The 18,212-nt window shown below is 40.9% G+C and overlaps 1 protein-coding gene across 9 annotated transcripts in view; it reads left to right on the top strand.

Moving 5' to 3' along the window:
• Nucleotides 1-3,185, top strand: part of UBR3 (ubiquitin protein ligase E3 component n-recognin 3) — a 211,124-nt gene extending 207,939 nt beyond the window's left edge. For all 9 annotated transcript variants that reach the window (XM_065560735.1, XM_065560736.1, XM_065560739.1 and 6 more), the window contains one exon: nt 774-3,185. In XM_065560735.1, the coding sequence (XP_065416807.1) occupies nt 774-891 (118 nt within the window). In that variant the 3' untranslated portion in view covers nt 892-3,185. The remainder of the gene's footprint in view (nt 1-773) is intronic.
• The last annotated feature ends 15,027 nt before the right edge of the window (nt 3,186-18,212 follow it).

The following is an 18,212-nucleotide window of genomic DNA, read 5'->3' on the forward strand; positions in this document are numbered from 1 at the left end:
TTTGATTATTAGGAATATTGTTGAGGTTATAATGATATACGTGCAGAATGTAAGTAATATGAGTTTAGGGGATAAAGTAAGGATTGTGGCTATTCATCCTAGGTGGGCAATGGAGGAGAATGCTATGATATTTCATAGTTGGATTTGGTTTTGTCCGTTTCATCTGCCAATTAAAGTGGATGCCTGTCTTTGTCTTTAAGCACACATGCATTGAAATTCTTGACAAATAAACACCATAAAATAATGAACTAAGCGGTAAGACATTAATACCCGATAGCCCCTTCGTCTGGTGCATGGGGTCGCAGTGCCGCTCTGCCCAGGTTTTCAGGTGCCTGAGTGACATTCCAGACTGCTCGGGCAGCCACTCCTCTCCTGCATGTTCCTGATCAACCATATAGAGCCCTCTGTACACAGAGCACCACTTCTCTGCAGACCCACGGAGTGTGCTATAGTACCTAGACTGCTGCCCCACCGGCCTCTCCCACAGCTTTCCCTACAATATGGGCTATTGGGCATTAATGTCTTACCACTTAGTTCATTATTTTAAGGTGTTTATTTGTCAAGAGTTTCAATGCATGTGTGTTTTAAAACAAATGAAGACCGGCATCCTATAATATAAATATATACATATGTACACGGAAACTGAAAAGAAAAAAAATGCAAAAATCATTTAACTTCGCTGTTAGAACATTACTATTAACTTAGAGCCACCATATAAACATTTTCCATTTGTTTTTCACTATTAACTGTTGATTTTTTTTCTCTCCCTGTAGGCGTGGTAAACCTCTCTATATATGTAAGGAAAGATATAAGGTGCTTGAACAGCAGTGGGTATCTCATACCTTTGATCACATCAATAAAAGATGGGGACCACATTACAATGGATTGTAAACTATCACTATATTGTACCGTATCATCGCCTTACCATGAATGAATGCAACTTGACTGACAATAGCTTTAACTGAATGTGGGTTTAGCTCTTTCACAGGGAGGGCGAGGGGGGGAGTGAAACTATGCCATTATATGAAGTCTTTCAATAATTAGGTGCTTTTGGTACCAAATTAATGGTATGACAATTTAAAAATCCGTTCTGAATGGTGTGAAAAATCTAAATTCATTCAGTAGTCTCCTTTTGTTTTGTATTTTTAGAATTCCACTAATGATAAGAAGCACAAGTTGTACTTATACTTGTTTAGGGATGACAGGTCCCAGGAACTTATATTTCTCTGGGTGGAATTGAGTCATTTAGCATCTTCTGCTGAAACACTATATGTGTATTACATCTGCTAAACATACTGGATAGATTTTTCTTTGCCTTTCTTGTATTAATTTGAGATTTTTGCTTGATATCCAATTGTAATTATATAAAACACATGATTTGTGAGACTGTATAGTAACACTGGGTCTAAAATAGAACTTTAAAGAACATTTCACTTATTGTGAAAGGTCTATTGAAAGATTTCACGCATTGCTGAAAACCTTATTTATTCTCAGGAATTTCATAGATATTTTCCATGTATAAATGAAATAGCTGCGAATTAAGTAGCTTGCTATGAAAACAGAACACGTATTCTTTCTTATTTTTTCTTTTCCAGAAATGAAATTTGCCATTTCAGTTGAGTAAATTACTGGTGATAATATATATAGATGTTACTGTATGTACAAAATTTGTCAGACTTACAACATGGCAGGTTCTAATTACAACCCTGCCTGCCTTTCGTTGCCAACCAGATGCATGTTTCAGAATGATTGGATTGGAAACATGTGGGTTATCCTGCAAATAAAACATAATTTTGAATCTTTCATGTCAGCTCAAGAGGTTCATCTGTATTGTATTTGTGCAGAGTAATCAGTGCTCTTTCTGCTTGATTTCCTAAAAAGAAAAAAGCGCAATAGAGGTGGCCCTGGTGAATGAGCAATGCATCTGAATCCTCATTGGAAGAATGCCGAATAAACAGTTTATATTCAGAGGTCTTACAGATCCATGAGAATAGGCATGATTGGGCTAAACTCCACACTGTAAGTAGGTAGGGAAGATTACAGATAAATACTGGTATGTAATATATTGCTACTAAGCTTTTCTCTCAAATGAGTCAGACATTTGTTGGCTATTTCATACAGTACTATCAAGCAGTTCCTGGTACTATGGACTTTTCATAGCTTGTTATGTAAAATAAAATTTATATGTGTAAAATAAAAACATCTAATGCTAAAACCATGTGTACAAAATGAAAACAGATCCCTCTTTAAGGGTCTCACTGAAAGTCATTATCTAGTGAAAAGTGTATAGGGGAAATACAATGACCATACAGCAGTCAAGAGCAGTGGACAGACAAAAAAAATCCACTTAAAAAAAAAAATGTGATGCCCTGAGGGTTTTCCCCAAGATCTACAATTAAAATACATTATAATGGTGTGCTGTTTTTTATATATATATATTTCAAAAGCATTAGAATACTACTTGTAAGATTAGAATTATTCTGTTTCACCAACTGAATAGCTATGTCTTTTCCAAAATACTACTTTTTTAATATTGTATCATAAGTTCAGCCTGTAATATTTTTGCATTGCTCATAATGAATTATTAGGCCATTTTGTAAACGTGGTTGAAGAGCAAAAAGATTCTTTACATCTCCAGCACAACATTATTACAGGGCTCACGAACTTGAGTAATCTATAGTTTGAAACTCTGATGCTATATTTACAAGAGATAATGTCTCCAGAAATTGATTACTGTGTATTATTTAAAATAGAATGTTTTATGGTTGTGCATATGGATGTGAAGTAAAATTATTAGCCTTAACTTTAAAATCTGGGTATTTCATAGTGTTTATTTTGGTATTGGTGAATTAGTCACCAGTCAATTAAAAAAAGAAAAAAGCACTTGATTCAAGAATTTTACTTGAATATACATGCATGCTGCTAAACTAGAATTTTGATTTCCCCCATAACTTTTTAAAGCCTGCTATATTAAGCTTACTTTGAAAAATAACAGCTCCAAACTAGAGTGGTGGGTGTGGGTGTGTGCATTCTTCAAATGTACTGGTGTGGTATCCTGGCTGAATGATCATTTAAGTACAGTACATTACTGTAGCATTTAAATCACTTTATAACACATCAAAAGGTACAAAAATAGGAATACAGTAATCAACATTGTAAGATATGTTAATAAAAGTCTACTATCATTCTGTGTGTCAGTGGGCTTTTTTTTCCTCCACCTTAAGGATCCGAGGTATATTTGTTATTGAAATGCGTTCGGTGTCCAAATATTTATTTAATGCATTAATAGCATTCAAAAACATTATGTACATAAAGCAACTCTGGCATGTTTTATCTTTTTGGTCACTTAACTGGGGTGTGTGTGTGTGTGTGTGTGTGTGTGTGTGTGTGTGTGTGTGTGTGTGTGTGAGAGAGAGAGAGAGAGAGAGAGAGAGAGACAGATTACTAACTTTAATTCTTTTAATTTCATTTTGCTCTGAGTTATACCACTTAATGGTCCCTTATCTTAGTCCAAACTTTACCTCAGTCTGCTGTTATTTCACTGTTGCTATTGAAAACTGCTAACAATAAAAAGTCCAAATTAAGAAACCAAGATTTAGGGAAAATCATGTTTATTTGTTTTCGTTTGGTTTTAAGAAGAATTACCTCAAAGATAAATTTATCAGTGGAATTAAACTAGTAATGAATTTGATTTATTAAGCCTCTTTGAATCTTGAACAGGTGACAGTTATGCTCTGGTCAAAAACATTGCTTCACTTTACTATTACTAATCTAGGGTTACCATTCGTCCGGATTCCCCCAGACATGTCCGGCTTTTTTCAGTTAAAAATAGCGTCCGGGGGGAATTTGTCAATGTCCGGACTTTCCCCCCCTCCATGCAGAGTGTGTGCAGCTTACAGGGCAGCCGGCCGGATGGTGCCACTCACACGGGCTCCGGCAGCCAAAGCCCTTCCTCCACTTCCCCCGTCCTCTCTCCTGCAACTTGATACCACTCCCCTCCTCTCCCTCCCTCCCCCCGCCCTGCATTCACAGATCGCCGGCCGTCACCTCGGCCTCCGGCAGTCTGGAGCTCCGACCCTGCTCCCCTCCCCCACTGCCTGGGCCAGGGGTCAGAAAAGCGGCAGGGAGGTTCGGGGGGGGGGGGGGGGCGCTAGTCAAGAGACAGGGAGCAGGGGGAGGGTTGGATGGGTCAGGAGTTCGGGGGGGGCTGTCTGGGGGTTGGGGGTGTAAGGTTTTGGGCAGAGTACAGGTGGGGGGGGTCTCAGGAGGGGGCAGTTAGGGGACAAGGCACAGGGAGGCTTAGGTAGGGGGTGGGGTTCTGGAGGGCAGTTAGGAGCAGGGGTCCCAGGAGGGGGCAGTCAGGGGACAAGGAGCGGAGGGGGGTGTTTGGGAGTTCTGGGGGGGGCTGTCAGGGGGCAGGAGTGGGGAGAGGGATCGGAGCAGTCAGGGGACAGGGAGCAGAGGGGTTTAGATGGGTCGGGAGTTTTGGGGGGGGCTGTCAGGGGGTGGGGAGTGGTTGGATGGGGCGTGGGAGTCCCAGGGGTCTGTCTGGGGGTGGGGGTGTGGATAAGGGTTGGGGCAGTCAGGGGACAGGTAGGGGGTAGAGTCCTAGGGGGCCAGTTAGGATGTGGGGAAGGTCTCAGGAGGAGGCAGTCAGGGGACAAGGAGCAGGGAGGCTTAGGTAGGGGGTGGAGTCCTGGGGGGCAGTTAGGGGCAGGGGTCCCAGGAGGGGGCAGTCAGGGGACAAGGCGTGGGGGGGAGGGTTGCGGGTTCTGTGGGGGCAGGAAGTGGGAGGGAGTGGAAGGGGCTAGGGCGGGGCTCCTCCCGTCCTCTTTTTTGATTGTTGAAATATGGTAACCCTAACCTGGTTTTTATCCTCTCTGTGGTTGTGCATGGGTGGTTTATTGAGAAGGTTCTAATGAAGCAATTCCACCCACACCTTGGTTCTTACTATTTGGTTGTCTGTCTCCATTCTGTCTTCTGCTCAGTGTCCTGCATTAACATTATAAAATGGTTTTGGTGGAACCAGATGTCGCCATTGCTGGCTCTACGGAGGGTCAGGTATGTGTGTCACCATTCTTTAGTGAGGTCTGGTTATAACTTTGGTAGGGACCAGATCTTAGTGTGCGTGTGTGTAAAATACTGAATTTGCAGTATGCTATGGTGTAGGAATATAAGATGAAGACTGATGTTTTGGTTTTAATGGTTATTTTTAATTGTAATTTCTTTTGTTCGCACATTCACTTTTATTACATTTTAATTTGTACTGTCTCTTATCACTTTCTTACATTCCACAGATTGTGTGTAATATGCTTTACATATTAAATATGCCTGCTCCTTTAAATAATGTTTGAGAAAGTAAAATTGACTGTTTGTTCTATTGTTAAATTGTGACAGTTTCAAAAAATTAATCTAATTATCCTCCAAACATCACTATGTGATGTCTGCACTAGCATCACACAGGGAAATGTTTTTCAAAACAGGTATTTTTTTTTTTTAACATTTTAAAATGAACCTTTATAGCCCTACTTAAATGTATTCAAAATGAGTCCATATAAGAGTATCATTTGGAAAGCTATTTTCTATAATTTTACCTCTTGATGCAGTGAATGGTCATCTTTTAATTTGTGAAAATTGGAACAGACTCCATGGAAACCCTCACATCTCTGAATAATTTACTACCCAATAAACAACTTATTATCCATTTTGTATTTTATCTCTGGTATGTACCAAATTGCTAGTAAACCTTTCTTACTAGTCAAGTGTGAAAACAGATGTTTATGAGCTGGAACCTACAATGTTTTTCTCTGCTCCATCACCCCACCCTCACAAAGCATGAATTTTCTTTGAGAAATGTATTTCCCTGTAAAGCCTAGACTGAAGCAATGGATTTACCATTTCCTGGATTCAGCTTTGTACACTGTGTGTGCAGGATGATGCGTGTTTGTGTGTATATATATTAATTATAGGAAGAGCGGGTAGTGCTGCTTATAGTTAAAAACCTGACACTTCCCATTATCAGTTGCTTATAACTTTGCCAAATGTTAACCATTCTGGCTGAAATTTTCCATACTGGGTATCTGAGTCAGGCTGAATTTTTTTAGAAAGTTTCAGCAAATGTAGCGAAGTGGTTTCTAAGAACAAGAATGGGGGGGGGGGAGGGAGAAATGATTTTAATGAAGTAAGCAATATGTATAAACTTATGTATGTAGTGGTGGTGTAGTCATGTCAGTCCAAGGATTTTAGTGAAACAAAGTAAGTGAGGTAATATCTTTATTGGACCAACTTCTGTTGGTGAGAGAGGTAAGCTTTCAAGCAACAGAGCGCTAACCTCACCCACCTTTTTCTCTGTAAACTCATGTTCCACATTTTTTTATTTTAATATATCCGGTAGATCAATTTGTTTTCATGGTTGTTCAATCCTAAAGAAATACTTCCACTCATCATAGTGACATTTGCCCCGAATTCTAAAACTTCCTCATGCAGCCCAGGGTTGAAAGCACCATTATTTTTTATATTCCGGAGATGAGTTCTTTTTGTTTGATCAAGTGCTTCATATATACCCAATTAGTAAGTGCACTTTTTATTAGTTAGTAATACTTCATGGGTGCAAGCATTTTGGGATACAAGTCTAGCACAGTTACAGAATGAGATTGGGTTTGCCAGTTTCAGTTCCATTTGTATACATGATTGAGCCTCTCTATTGGAGATCCATGCCAGTACCAGTCTAATTTCTGATGCCCTAGAGTACTGTTTCTCTTAAAAATCTGGTAATGTCAGGCCTCCCATCTCAACTGGATGTTCCAGTCATTCTGTTTCGATTCTGAATTTTATGTGCTTCATGTACAAGACTGATTTCATTTGAACTATTGAAGAGCAGAAAATGTTGGTGTTGAACAGATAAAGTTTGTTCTTTCAGATCTGTCAACTTTTAGCATGTGATCAGGAGGTTTTGCTGATGCACTTGAAGATTCTGATTAGTCATCATCCTTAAGCAATTCCATTCTTCCCTCTCAAGTGGTTCCAATCGGTTCTGTTCAGCATGTGTGTGGGATTGCTGGGGGACATGTAGCTATGGAATGGAATAGCTCCTTTTCATTCCTGTGATGCACTCCTCACCACAATTTAGCCATGCCTTTGTTATATCTACATTATTTATTTATATATGTTCACTCCCCCCTCCCCCCAATAAAAGAGTACCCATCCAAAGCTCTGGGAGCCCTTGGCAATCTTATAAAAATACACTAGTAATTAGTTTAGATTACTGAATGTTCTTTTACAGAGGGCTACCACTGAAGACAATTTAAAATCTATAGCTAGTTCAAAAGGTGGCTGGCTGCCTGCTTAATGATGTATGCCACAGAGTATGTTACTCCTCTACTTTGAAGTCTTACCCAGAAACAAATGGAAAATCAGTTATTTCTGGGTTTCAAGGTATTGCTATAGGCTAGCAAACCATGGCCCCTACAATGAACGTATGTGATACTCCAAACCACGCATGTGTGAGGCTTAACTTGAGGAGTCTGATCACTTCTCTGGCTTGAGCCCATCCCATCCCACCCACCTCCAGACCAAAATATGGCCCACATTCTACTTGAGTAGGGCAAGTTCCCTGAAACTCTTGAGGGGAATTAAGTCAGTACATGAATTTTTCTTTCCTTAGATCAAGGCTACCAGGGGAATTCTGGGTCAAGTACATACTATTACTGAGGCATAACAATGTGTAGAATATAAACAATAGTCCACTTGGTTTTGTAAAACTAAAAGCAGTTGCAGGGATTCACTGGTTAATTTGTTTGTTTCCTTATCTTTCCCCATCTGTCTGTGTATCCATCTGTTGTCTCTTGTCTTATATTTAGATTGTAAGCTCTTTGGAACAGAGACAATCTTTTTGTTCTGTCTGTATAGTGCTTAGAACAATGGGGTGCTGGTCCATGATGAAGACTCTTAGCTGTTATGGTCATGCAAATAATAATAGCTGCTATCATGAAACAAATATAAAACAGAGCATGTGTAGGACTTAGAGCACAGCAAGGTTCTGCAATTCTATCACATTTTAAAACTTCACTCCCTCACCCACAAAGATTTCTCCATGATCTGAGTCGTTACAGTGAGCATATGCTTGCTTCCCAAAATCAACTGTGGCTTAAATATCTGCTATGACCTTGAGTATCTACACCTTCCAGAGCCATTTCTCCTGCCAGAGGCTGGCATCATTTAAAAACACTCAGAGTCAAGGGTGTTTAGCACCTTACATGCATCAGATACTGTATTAACCCGGTATATATTTTAAAGGATCATTCAAATAACCTTCCGTCCACATGTAAAACAGCCATTCCATAGTGGCTCACATTGTCACTTAACAAATGCCCTCAAATAGAATACGGAAACTAACTGAAAATATAATACACTGATGCCATCAAGTCTTCATTCCCAAACATAATGAAGATGATACCTTTAATTTGAACAGGGGAAAGAGCATTAAAAGAGCAAAAAAATTAGGTGATCAGAGAAAAATTAAATGGACATTTTAGAAACACAATTTATTGACCAGGACTTCTGGTTAAGCACTATTTAGTGTATCATGTAAATTGTGGTCAAAAGTAAATTTTATACATAGGAAGACAGTGAAAATGTCAAATTGTTTAAGTTTTGTTAAGCTATTTAACTAAAAGACCAAAAAGAAATCCAAAACAAACAGCCTAAGCCACAATGCTTTTGTGACCTTTTTTCAGTACATCAGGTTGTTTTCAGGTATGCTGCAGTGCATTTTTTCCCTTAATGCTGCACTTCACTGTTGCATCTGGCTCTCAGAAATACAAGTCAAACAATGTTACACTGGTGAATACCAATGAAGTGGTTCCCCTGGCAACAATAAACAGGAGAAAGCTCAAACCATTTAAGTAATTTACCTTTTTAAGCAGCGGGGCTGCACAGATGGATTTGAACACTAAATAACCCATCAGAAGGTATTGTACTGTGAGCAAAAAATGAAGCAAATACAGGGTTTGTGGATTTTTTAAAAATAATCAACATTCTTGGCTATTTGAATCATGTAGACATAATTCAGCTCACTTTTATAGGGCATTTTCTAACACAAAAAGTGTCAAGTATTGTGTATACAGACTATTTCCTAATTGACATGTTAGATACAGAATTCAGTATCTCAGTTTATTACTGTGTCTTCGGTTTCCAACTTTCTGTATTGGTGGCTAAAAGTGTGTATCCTGCTTGGTGGGGGGGGGGGGGGGAGATTAGTGAAGAGTAGAAAGCACTTGTCTAATTAATCTGAAAAGAAAAACTGATTTTGAAATGTTTGATAATCCACTTTAAAACTGTATTAACACATTCTGTGCAGAGACTATGGGCCAGGATTTGAAAAACCTGGGGCAGTTGCTGAGCTTTGGACAGTCTAAATCAGGTACTGTATTTAGACATTCCAGCTACATCCATTCTTCCCACAAATAATTCTGGGAGCAACAATGAGACCAGGCTGAAACCCTGTTCAGTCAGTCAGTCAGTGAGAGAGAGAGAGAGAGAGAGTGTGTGTGTGTGTGATGAAATCTATGTAAAATATCTGTCCTCAAGGGAGGAGAGGTCTTTAGCCTTACACAGCCAGCATACACCCCAAGGATCAGCAGAGAAAACAGAGCGTACATTTATGGACTCTGGGTCATTCTAGGCCCTGTCCCTGAGGTGCCATGCTGCCACTGGTTGCCATGTCCATAGCTCAGTTTGCCCAATAGAGCCTGTAACGAGGTTGCACTCACCTCTCACGAGCGCCCCCTGGCCAAGCATGTGCCTGCACTCTCTTTACCTGTTTGTGGTAGGTCTTCACTGACTCAGCCCTTTGGCCAAGTCATACACAGTCTGTCTGTGAGATAAAGCAACACAAACCCCTTTCACAGTACAAATCCAACAGGGGCCTCTCTTAGTGCCCTCTGTAATGTCTCTCTCAGTTTGTCCCTGCTCTGGAATAGAGCAGTGCCCCGCGGCTCCTCCCCTGGAAGCAATGTCTTCGCCCCCTCAGGGCCTTTCTGGCTACAGCTGGGTCACTCCAGCTCCCCTTCTGGGGTGCCTCAAAGTCCAGGCCACCTTCCCTGTGGCAGATGAGCAGTACCTGGGCTCACCCTCTTCTCTGGGTCCCAGCCCGCAGACCCTATAGACAGCAGCCATCCACAATGTCCCTTTAAATAAACTGTGTTGCTGTTATAATTCCCTGGGCCACTTCCCCATGGCTCCTGCACATTCTTCACCCTTACCTCAGGGCCTTGTCCTTGTGGAGACCCAGCAGCCAGCCTAGAGCATCATCCACTCTCCTCCAGCTCTAGCAAGCAACCAAACTCACTCTTGCCCTGCAGCTCTTCTTATACTGACCTTCTGGGCCCTGATTGGCTGCCTCCCACACAGCCGCTGTAGGCTGCTTGGAGGACCTCTCTACTACCCTTTTCTGGGGTGGGGTGTGGCAGGGCCACAAGGCCTCCAGCAGGGGGCCTCAGGGCCTAGTCCACACCATCACAGAGCCATATAGATTCTACCTCACAGTGCTCTCTACCTAGAATTGTTTTATATCTCATGGAATCTTTTACCTATAGCGCTGTTTCACCACCTCCTATGGCCTAACTCTTGTTTCCTATGTAGTTTATAACCACCAATGAATGTCTTTTATTGGCTTATTCTCAACCCACTGCAAGTTAGCACTGTCACTTTATATCTAGGAATAGTCTTAATGTCAGGCATTCCAACTCACCATTTTTTGCTTTTCTATATCTTAGGTTGGTACTTAATTATGCTCTCTGCGGTTATTGTTTGTTACTATTTTGTATATCTTGTTTTGGTCAGAAGTTGGTTGATGAGAAACTTACTTTATTTAATTGGTTCTCTGGCTGTTTTCCACTACAACTGTAATTACTATCTTACTTTCATGCTGCTACAGAATTCCATTTGTACTTCTGTAGCCCTGCAGCTGATGGCTTCTCCCAAGCTCCCAGTTTCAACAATCTTCCAAAACCTATTTAAAGCCCCAACCCTGCTCCTATTGGAATTGATGGCAAAACTTCCATTGATTTCAGTGGGAGTAGAATCAAGTCTTAACTGAACGTTGCTAGCAGTTCATTCCCCTTTTGTTTAAGGCAGAAACTCTCCCTTTTATAAAGGTTCTTCCTTTCTCAAAAGAGTTCCCAGTGCTTAACTGAAATCCCTCCACTCTTCCATAACTTCCCCTCCATGCAGTGAAACACCTTAATTCTCCTGCTGTTGCTGACCCTCTGACTACTAACTGTGTGCATCTCAGACAAAATCCACCCTCAAACCTTCTTAATAATCTGATCTCAATTTAATATCCAAGTCCTCTCTTCTACATTTTCCTGTTTTGTGGTATGTTTCAAAAATAGAGGCTGCTCCCAAGCATCCTTAAAAAAAGCTAGCTATAGTGTGTGTGCTACAGTGCCCTCCGTCTTGAACACATATGTGCACCCCGGGTGTCTGTTATGGACTCCAGTACTTTAAAGCTGGGAACTGTAGTGACAGGGCACATAACTAGGTGCAAGCATGTAAATTACAGGAAAACCACATGTAAAGTCCCTTGGGCAAAGAGGAGCTGACAGCAGAGACCTGGGGTCAGAAGGACCAGGGTGACATGGGGTATCTCCACATGGGCCAAGTGAAACATGGACTGAGAGAGAGATCAGGGAATGAGGGAAGTCCTAGTGGGGGTATCCCCATAGTTACTAGGCAGAGAGCTGATGAACTACTGATTCCAGAAAGGGGCTTATGAAGAACTACTTGTACCTTGAAAGGCCAAAGGCGGGAACTGTTTCTTTATTTTGTGGTTTAACAAATCAGATCCCAAGAAGGGGTTGTTTCTGACCTGCGTGTGCAAATTCATGGGGAACTAAGAAGAGGAAACTCAGACAGCAGACATACAACCCGATGAGGTAAGATGACTTTAGCACAATAAGGTCAGACACTTTTATTCCTCATGCCAGTCAGCCAGAAATCCAAACTGCTGATGGGGTTTACAGCTGTCATACACCTCCACCAAATATCACTACTGTCTCTTAGCCACAATTTTTAGTTCAAACGATTTCATTCTCCATTATTTCTTTGCTTTTCATTCAACAATGTTGAACAATGGCCTGCCCATCAGTCACCCACTTTGGACGAATTAAGACTGAAGCACATTCCTATCCTATCTCCTAGAACTCAAAGGGACCTTGAAGGTCATCGAGTCCAGCCCCCTGCCTTCACTAGCAGGACCAAGTACTGATTTTGCCCCAGATCCCTAAGTAGCCCCCTCAAGGATTAAACTCACAACCCTGGGTTTAGCAGGCCAATGCTCAAACCACTGAGCTATCCCCCCCTCTGCTTATCTTTATATGCTGGGAGCAATCCCATTGACTTCAGTGGGACTGTACACAGTTCATAAAGCTCTGCATGTAGGCTTTGTTCATGCAAAACGTTATTTTATCCAAGGTAGGACACACATCTTGTGACTCTTTAATTGCAGACAGAATGGGTGTTTACTTTCCAACACACTTTGTGATTGAAATGTTTCTGAGAACTCTAGTGATAGTAATATATCAATAAGAACATAAGAATGGTCATACTGGTTCAGACCAAAGGTCCATCTCGCCCAGTAGCCGGTCTTCTGACAGTGGCCAATGCCAGATGCCCCAGAGGGAATGAACAGAACAAGTAATTATCAAGTGATCCATCCCCTGTTGCCCATTCCCAGCTTCTGGCAAACAGAGGCTAGGGACACCATCCCTGCCCATCTTGGCTAATAGCCATTGATGGATCTATCCTCCATGAATTTATCTAGCTCTTTGTTGAACCCTGGTATAGTCTTGGCCTTCACAACATCCTCTGGCAAGGAGTTCCACAGGTTGACTGTGCGTTCTGTGAAGCAATGCTTCCTACTGTTTGTTTTAAACCTGCTGCCTATTAATTTCATAGACTCATAGACTTTAAGGTCAGAAGGGACCATTATGATCATCTGGTCTGACCTCCCGCATGATGCAGGCCACAAAGCTGTCCCTACCCTTTCCCTTGACTCTGCTGTTGAAGTCCCCAAATCCTGTGGTTTAGAGACTTCAATTAGCAGAGAATCCTCCAGCTAGCGATCCCTGCCCCATGCTGCAGAGGAAGGCGAAAAACCTCCAGGGCCTCTGCCAATCTACCCTGGAGGAAAATTCCTTCCCGACCCCAAATATGGCGATCAGTAAAACCCCGAGCATGTAGGCAAGATTCTCCAGCCTGACCCTCATTAGCCATTATACTATTTACCAGCGATGGTAATGTTTCATTTGGTGATCACTAGTTCTTGTGTTATGAGAAGGAGTAAATAACACTTCCTTATTTACTTTCTCCACATCAATTATGATTTTATAGACCTCTATCATATCCCCCCCTTAGTCATCTTTTCCAAGCTGAAAAGACCCAATCTTATTCATCTCTCCTCATACAGAAGCCGTTCCATACCCATAATCATTTTTGTTGCCCTTTTCTGAACTTTTTCCAATTCCAATATATCTTATTTGAGATGGGGCAACCACATGTCTGTGTAGTATTCAAGATGTAGGCATACCATGGATTTATAGAGAGGCAATATGATATTTTCTTTCTTTCTTATTATCTATTCCTTTCTTTATGATTTCCAACATTCTCTTTGCTTTTTTTGATTGCCGCTGCACACTGAGTGGATGTTTTCAGAGAACTATCTACAATGACTCCAAGATCTCTTTCTTGATTGGTAACAGCTAATTAAGACCCCATCATTTTATATGTATAATTCGGATTATGTTTTCCAATGTGTATTACTTTGCATTTACCAATATTGAATTTCATCTGCCATTTTGTTGCCCAGTCACCCAGTTTTATGAGATCCTTTTGTAGCTCTTCGCAGTCTGCTTTGGACTTAACTATCTTGAGTAGTTTTGTATCATCTGCAAATTTTGCCATCTCACTGTTTACCCCTTTTTCCAGATCATTTATGAATATGTTGAATAGGACTAATCCCAGTACAGAACCCTGGAGGACACCACTATTCACCTCTCTCCATTCTGAAAGCTGACCGTTTATTCCTACCCTTTGTTTCCTATCTTTTAACCAATTACCAATCCATCAGAGGACCTTCCCTCTTATCCCATGACAGCTTACTTTGCTTAAGAGTCTTTGGTGAGGGACCTTGTCAAAGGCTTTCTGAAAATCTAAGTACACTATATCTACTGGATCCCTTTGGTCCACATGCTTGTTGACCCCCTCAAAGAGGTCTAGTAGATTGGTGAGGCTCTTGTAGTGTGACCTGAGAGAAAGAGAGCTTTTTTCGGCAGAGTGCTGGCTGGAAAAATAGCCTTGGAACATGAAGCAAGGAAACTCCTGTTGCTTGATTGCTATTGTGTTAAGGAAACAACACTTTGTATACGTTTTTTATAAATAAACAGGATTGCCATACCTGACTCCATCAGCAATTTCTCCTCCTAACTGCTTGGGTCAACAAGGGTAACTGTATTTTAAAAAAACAAAGGTGTGGAAAAGTCTTACAGTATTGTTTCCTTTAAAAGGAAGATTTTCAAAGTCCATATGAGATGAAATCTAAACTGATTACTTTGGATATATGCAAATAACTAAAACATTTCATACTCATCAAGTGAATGCAGTTTAACTAATTATGTGTTTATATTCATTAATTTTATTTCTTGAAGTAGCCGTTTCTGTAAAACTCACTAAATATTACTTAGAGGGTGTGTTTAATAGTCCTTTTTCTAGGAAACCCAAGATATTTACTATAGGACATTGTGCTGTATTTTGCAATGTAAAGCAATTACTTTAAATAAGTTAAAGATTTGCTTAGAAAAATAAAGCCCAAGGCAACATAAACATTTCAACTAAACTTTAAAAGGGTATTTAAATCAATAGTCTTGAGGGAAATACAGTTAGAAAGCTTTGGATTTGGCTTTCACGTGGGTGACAGAGTCTGGACCCTACTTTTCATATAAGAGACAAAGCAGAATATATCCTTGCACTGAATGGACTGGGCTGTAGCCCAGGATGGTTTGTGACTCTAGACTGCCTCTCATCAGAGTCACTCTGTGCTGTTAATCAAACTGCATTTTGAAACATTTACAAATATTAAAAAAAAAATAAGAGTCCAATTCTTCAAACTCTTCCTCAAGAATCAGTCTCATTGACTTCATTGGCTTGAGATCTAATTACCATGTTTGGTAAATGATAGTGTGAAGTCTTTGTCCAAATGATACAATGTGTGTGCGTACCTGTTCTCTTTTCCCCTGCACACACAGCAAACATCTGCTTCCAGGCAGTGACTTTTACATTAACACAACAAAACAAGAGGGAACAAAAGTAAGGTTTCCACAAGAGACCACACCATGCAGCAGCATCTCTCCACTGTAGCAGGTTACACTAAAATTCAAATGACAGTTGTGCTTGCTGTGTGTGTGTGTGTGTGTGTGTGTGTGCGCGTCCATTTAAAGGTGCAGTGTAACATATGCTATTGAATAATACAGAAATAAATGTGAGCTGTGGTGCGTACTGCTCTATCATGAATTGCTTTCTGTAGGAAATAGCAAACCACAATTCAGAGTTTAAATCAGGGGTCAGAAACCTTTCAGAAGTGGTGTGCCGAGTCTTCATTTACTCACTCTAATTTAAGGTTTCGTGTGCCAGTAATACATTTTAACGTTTTTAGAAGGTCTCTTTCTATAAGTCTATAATATATAACTAAACTATTGTTGTATGTAAAGTAAATAAGGATTTTAAAATGTTTAAGAAGCTTCATTTAAAATTAAATTAAAATGCAGAGCCCCCTGGACCGGTGGCCAGGACCCGGGCAGCGTGAGTGCCACTGAAAGTCAGCTCATGTGCCGCCTTCAGCATGCGTGCCATAGGTTGCCTACCCCGGTCTAAATACTGTAATTGTAATAACTGACTTTAAAAACTGTTGTACTCTGAATCTTTGTTATCTTTTGTTGTATATTTAGATTATAACCTATTTAGAAAAGGGACTGCCATTTGGTTATGTGTTTGCAGAGTGCCCTGATCTACTGCAATACAAATACTAACAATAATCCTATTGACCTGAATGGAAATTCTCGGATGTAAAGTTATGTATAAACACCTATCAGGAAGAACAGTAGTGAAATTGTTGTATCCTAATTTGCAGTGCTTGCAGTATACTAATCTTTCCCCCTGGATTTAAAAAGGTTTTGGAGTTTTGCAGAGTAAATTAGTTTACTTTGGAGTCTTAACCCCTCCAGAAGCAACAACGCATGTCCAGTGCCAGTCCCTGTACATCCCCAGGGAAAGGTCGTCAGTTTTCTGGAATGTCCTTGCCACTACAATTCCACAGTGGCAATGGATCACTGTAATGAAAGGAAGGGCAAGGCTAAGGCATCCCTTACAGCTGAAGGCAAGAAGCTTATTTCTCATGCACTTGAGGAAGCGGAGCCAGCAAAAGGGACTCAGAAGGGGGGCTGGAGGATCAAAGTGACAAACAAGTGACAGGTTTCAGAGTAGCAGCCGCGTTAGTCTGTATCCGCAAAAAGAACAGGAGTACTTGTGGCACCTTAGAGACTAACAAATTTATTAGAGCATAAGCTTTCGTGGACTACAGCCCACTTCTTCGGATGCATATAGAATGGAACATATATTGAGTAGATATATATACACACATACAGAGAGCATAAACAGGTGGGAGTTGTCTTACCAACTCTGAGAGGCCAATTAATTAAGAGAAAAAAAACTTTTGAAGTGATAATCAAGATAGCCCAGTACAGACAGTTTGATAAGAAGTGTGAGAATACTTACAAGGGGAGATAGATTCAATGTTTGTAATGGCTCAGCCATTCCCAGTCCTTATTCAATCCAGAGTTGATTGTGTCTAGTTTGCATATCAATTCCAGCTCAGCAGTCTCTCGTTGGAGTCTGTTCTTGAAGTTTTTCTGTTGTAATATAGCCACCCGCAGGTCTGTCACTGAATGACCAGACAGGTTAAAGTGTTCAGTTAGTACTTAACAAAACCACTAACCCAGGAACCTATCCTTGTAACGAACCCCGATGCCAACTCTGTCCACATATCTATTCAAGTGACATCATCATAGGACCTAATCACATCAGCCATACCATCAGGGGCTCGTTCACCTGCACATCTACCAATGTGATATATGCCATCATGTGCCAGCAATGCCCCTCTGCCATGTACATTGGCCAAACCGGACAGTCTCTACGCAAAAGAATTAATGGACACAAATCTGACATCAGGAATCAAAATACTCAAAAACCAGTGGGAGAACACTTTAACCTGTCTGGTCATTCAGTGACAGACCTGCGGGTGGCTATATTACAACAGAAAAACTTCAAAAACAGACTCCAACGAGAGACTGCTGAGCTGGAATTGATATGCAAACTAGACACAATCAACTCTGGATTGAATAAGGACTGGGAATGGCTGAGCCATTACAAACATTGAATCTATCTCCCCTTGTAAGTATTCTCACACTTCTTATCAAACTGTCTGTACTGGGCTATCTTGATTATCACTTCAAAAGTTTTTTTTTCTCTTAATTAATTGGCCTCTCAGAGTTGGTAAGACAACTCCCACCTGTTTATGCTCTCTGTATGTGTGTATATATATCTCCTCAATATATGTTCCATTCTATATGCATCCGAAGAAGTGGGCTGTAGTCCACGAAAGCTTATGCTCTAATAAATTTGTTAGTCTCTAAGGTGCCACAAGTACTCCTGTTCTTTTTACAAACAAGTGAGGATTCTGGCAGGCACATTTTCAATGCAGCTCAGGGGGGCAAGCCCAGAAAGGAGGAGATTACAATAACAAAGATGCAAGATAAGGGCTTGGACAAGAAGCTGGGCACCATGGACCCAGGAAAAGGGCTGGTTCTAGTAGATGTCGGATAGAGCCCAGAGGTGATAGTGTATACAGAGATCTGTGGGAATACTCCCATGATGACCATTCACCAAAGTGACCCATGGGAAAGGTGGTGGGTAGTACTGAAGTGGCTTTTTGTGGAGTACAGACACTTGCCTGCAGAGGCAAAGTAGCCTTGAGAACAAAGAGTCCAGTGAAAAGGAGAAGTAGCTCTAACTTCCATTATTCCTGAGCCTTGTAGAATGCCCTGTGTTGTCTTCCCAGTTGTGTTGTCCCCTAAGCACTGTGGGAATTCAGGGATGCTCCT

This window comes from Chrysemys picta, chromosome 11, assembly GCF_011386835.1.
Source record: "Chrysemys picta bellii isolate R12L10 chromosome 11, ASM1138683v2, whole genome shotgun sequence".
In the NCBI taxonomy this organism is placed as follows: domain Eukaryota; kingdom Metazoa; phylum Chordata; order Testudines; family Emydidae; genus Chrysemys; species Chrysemys picta.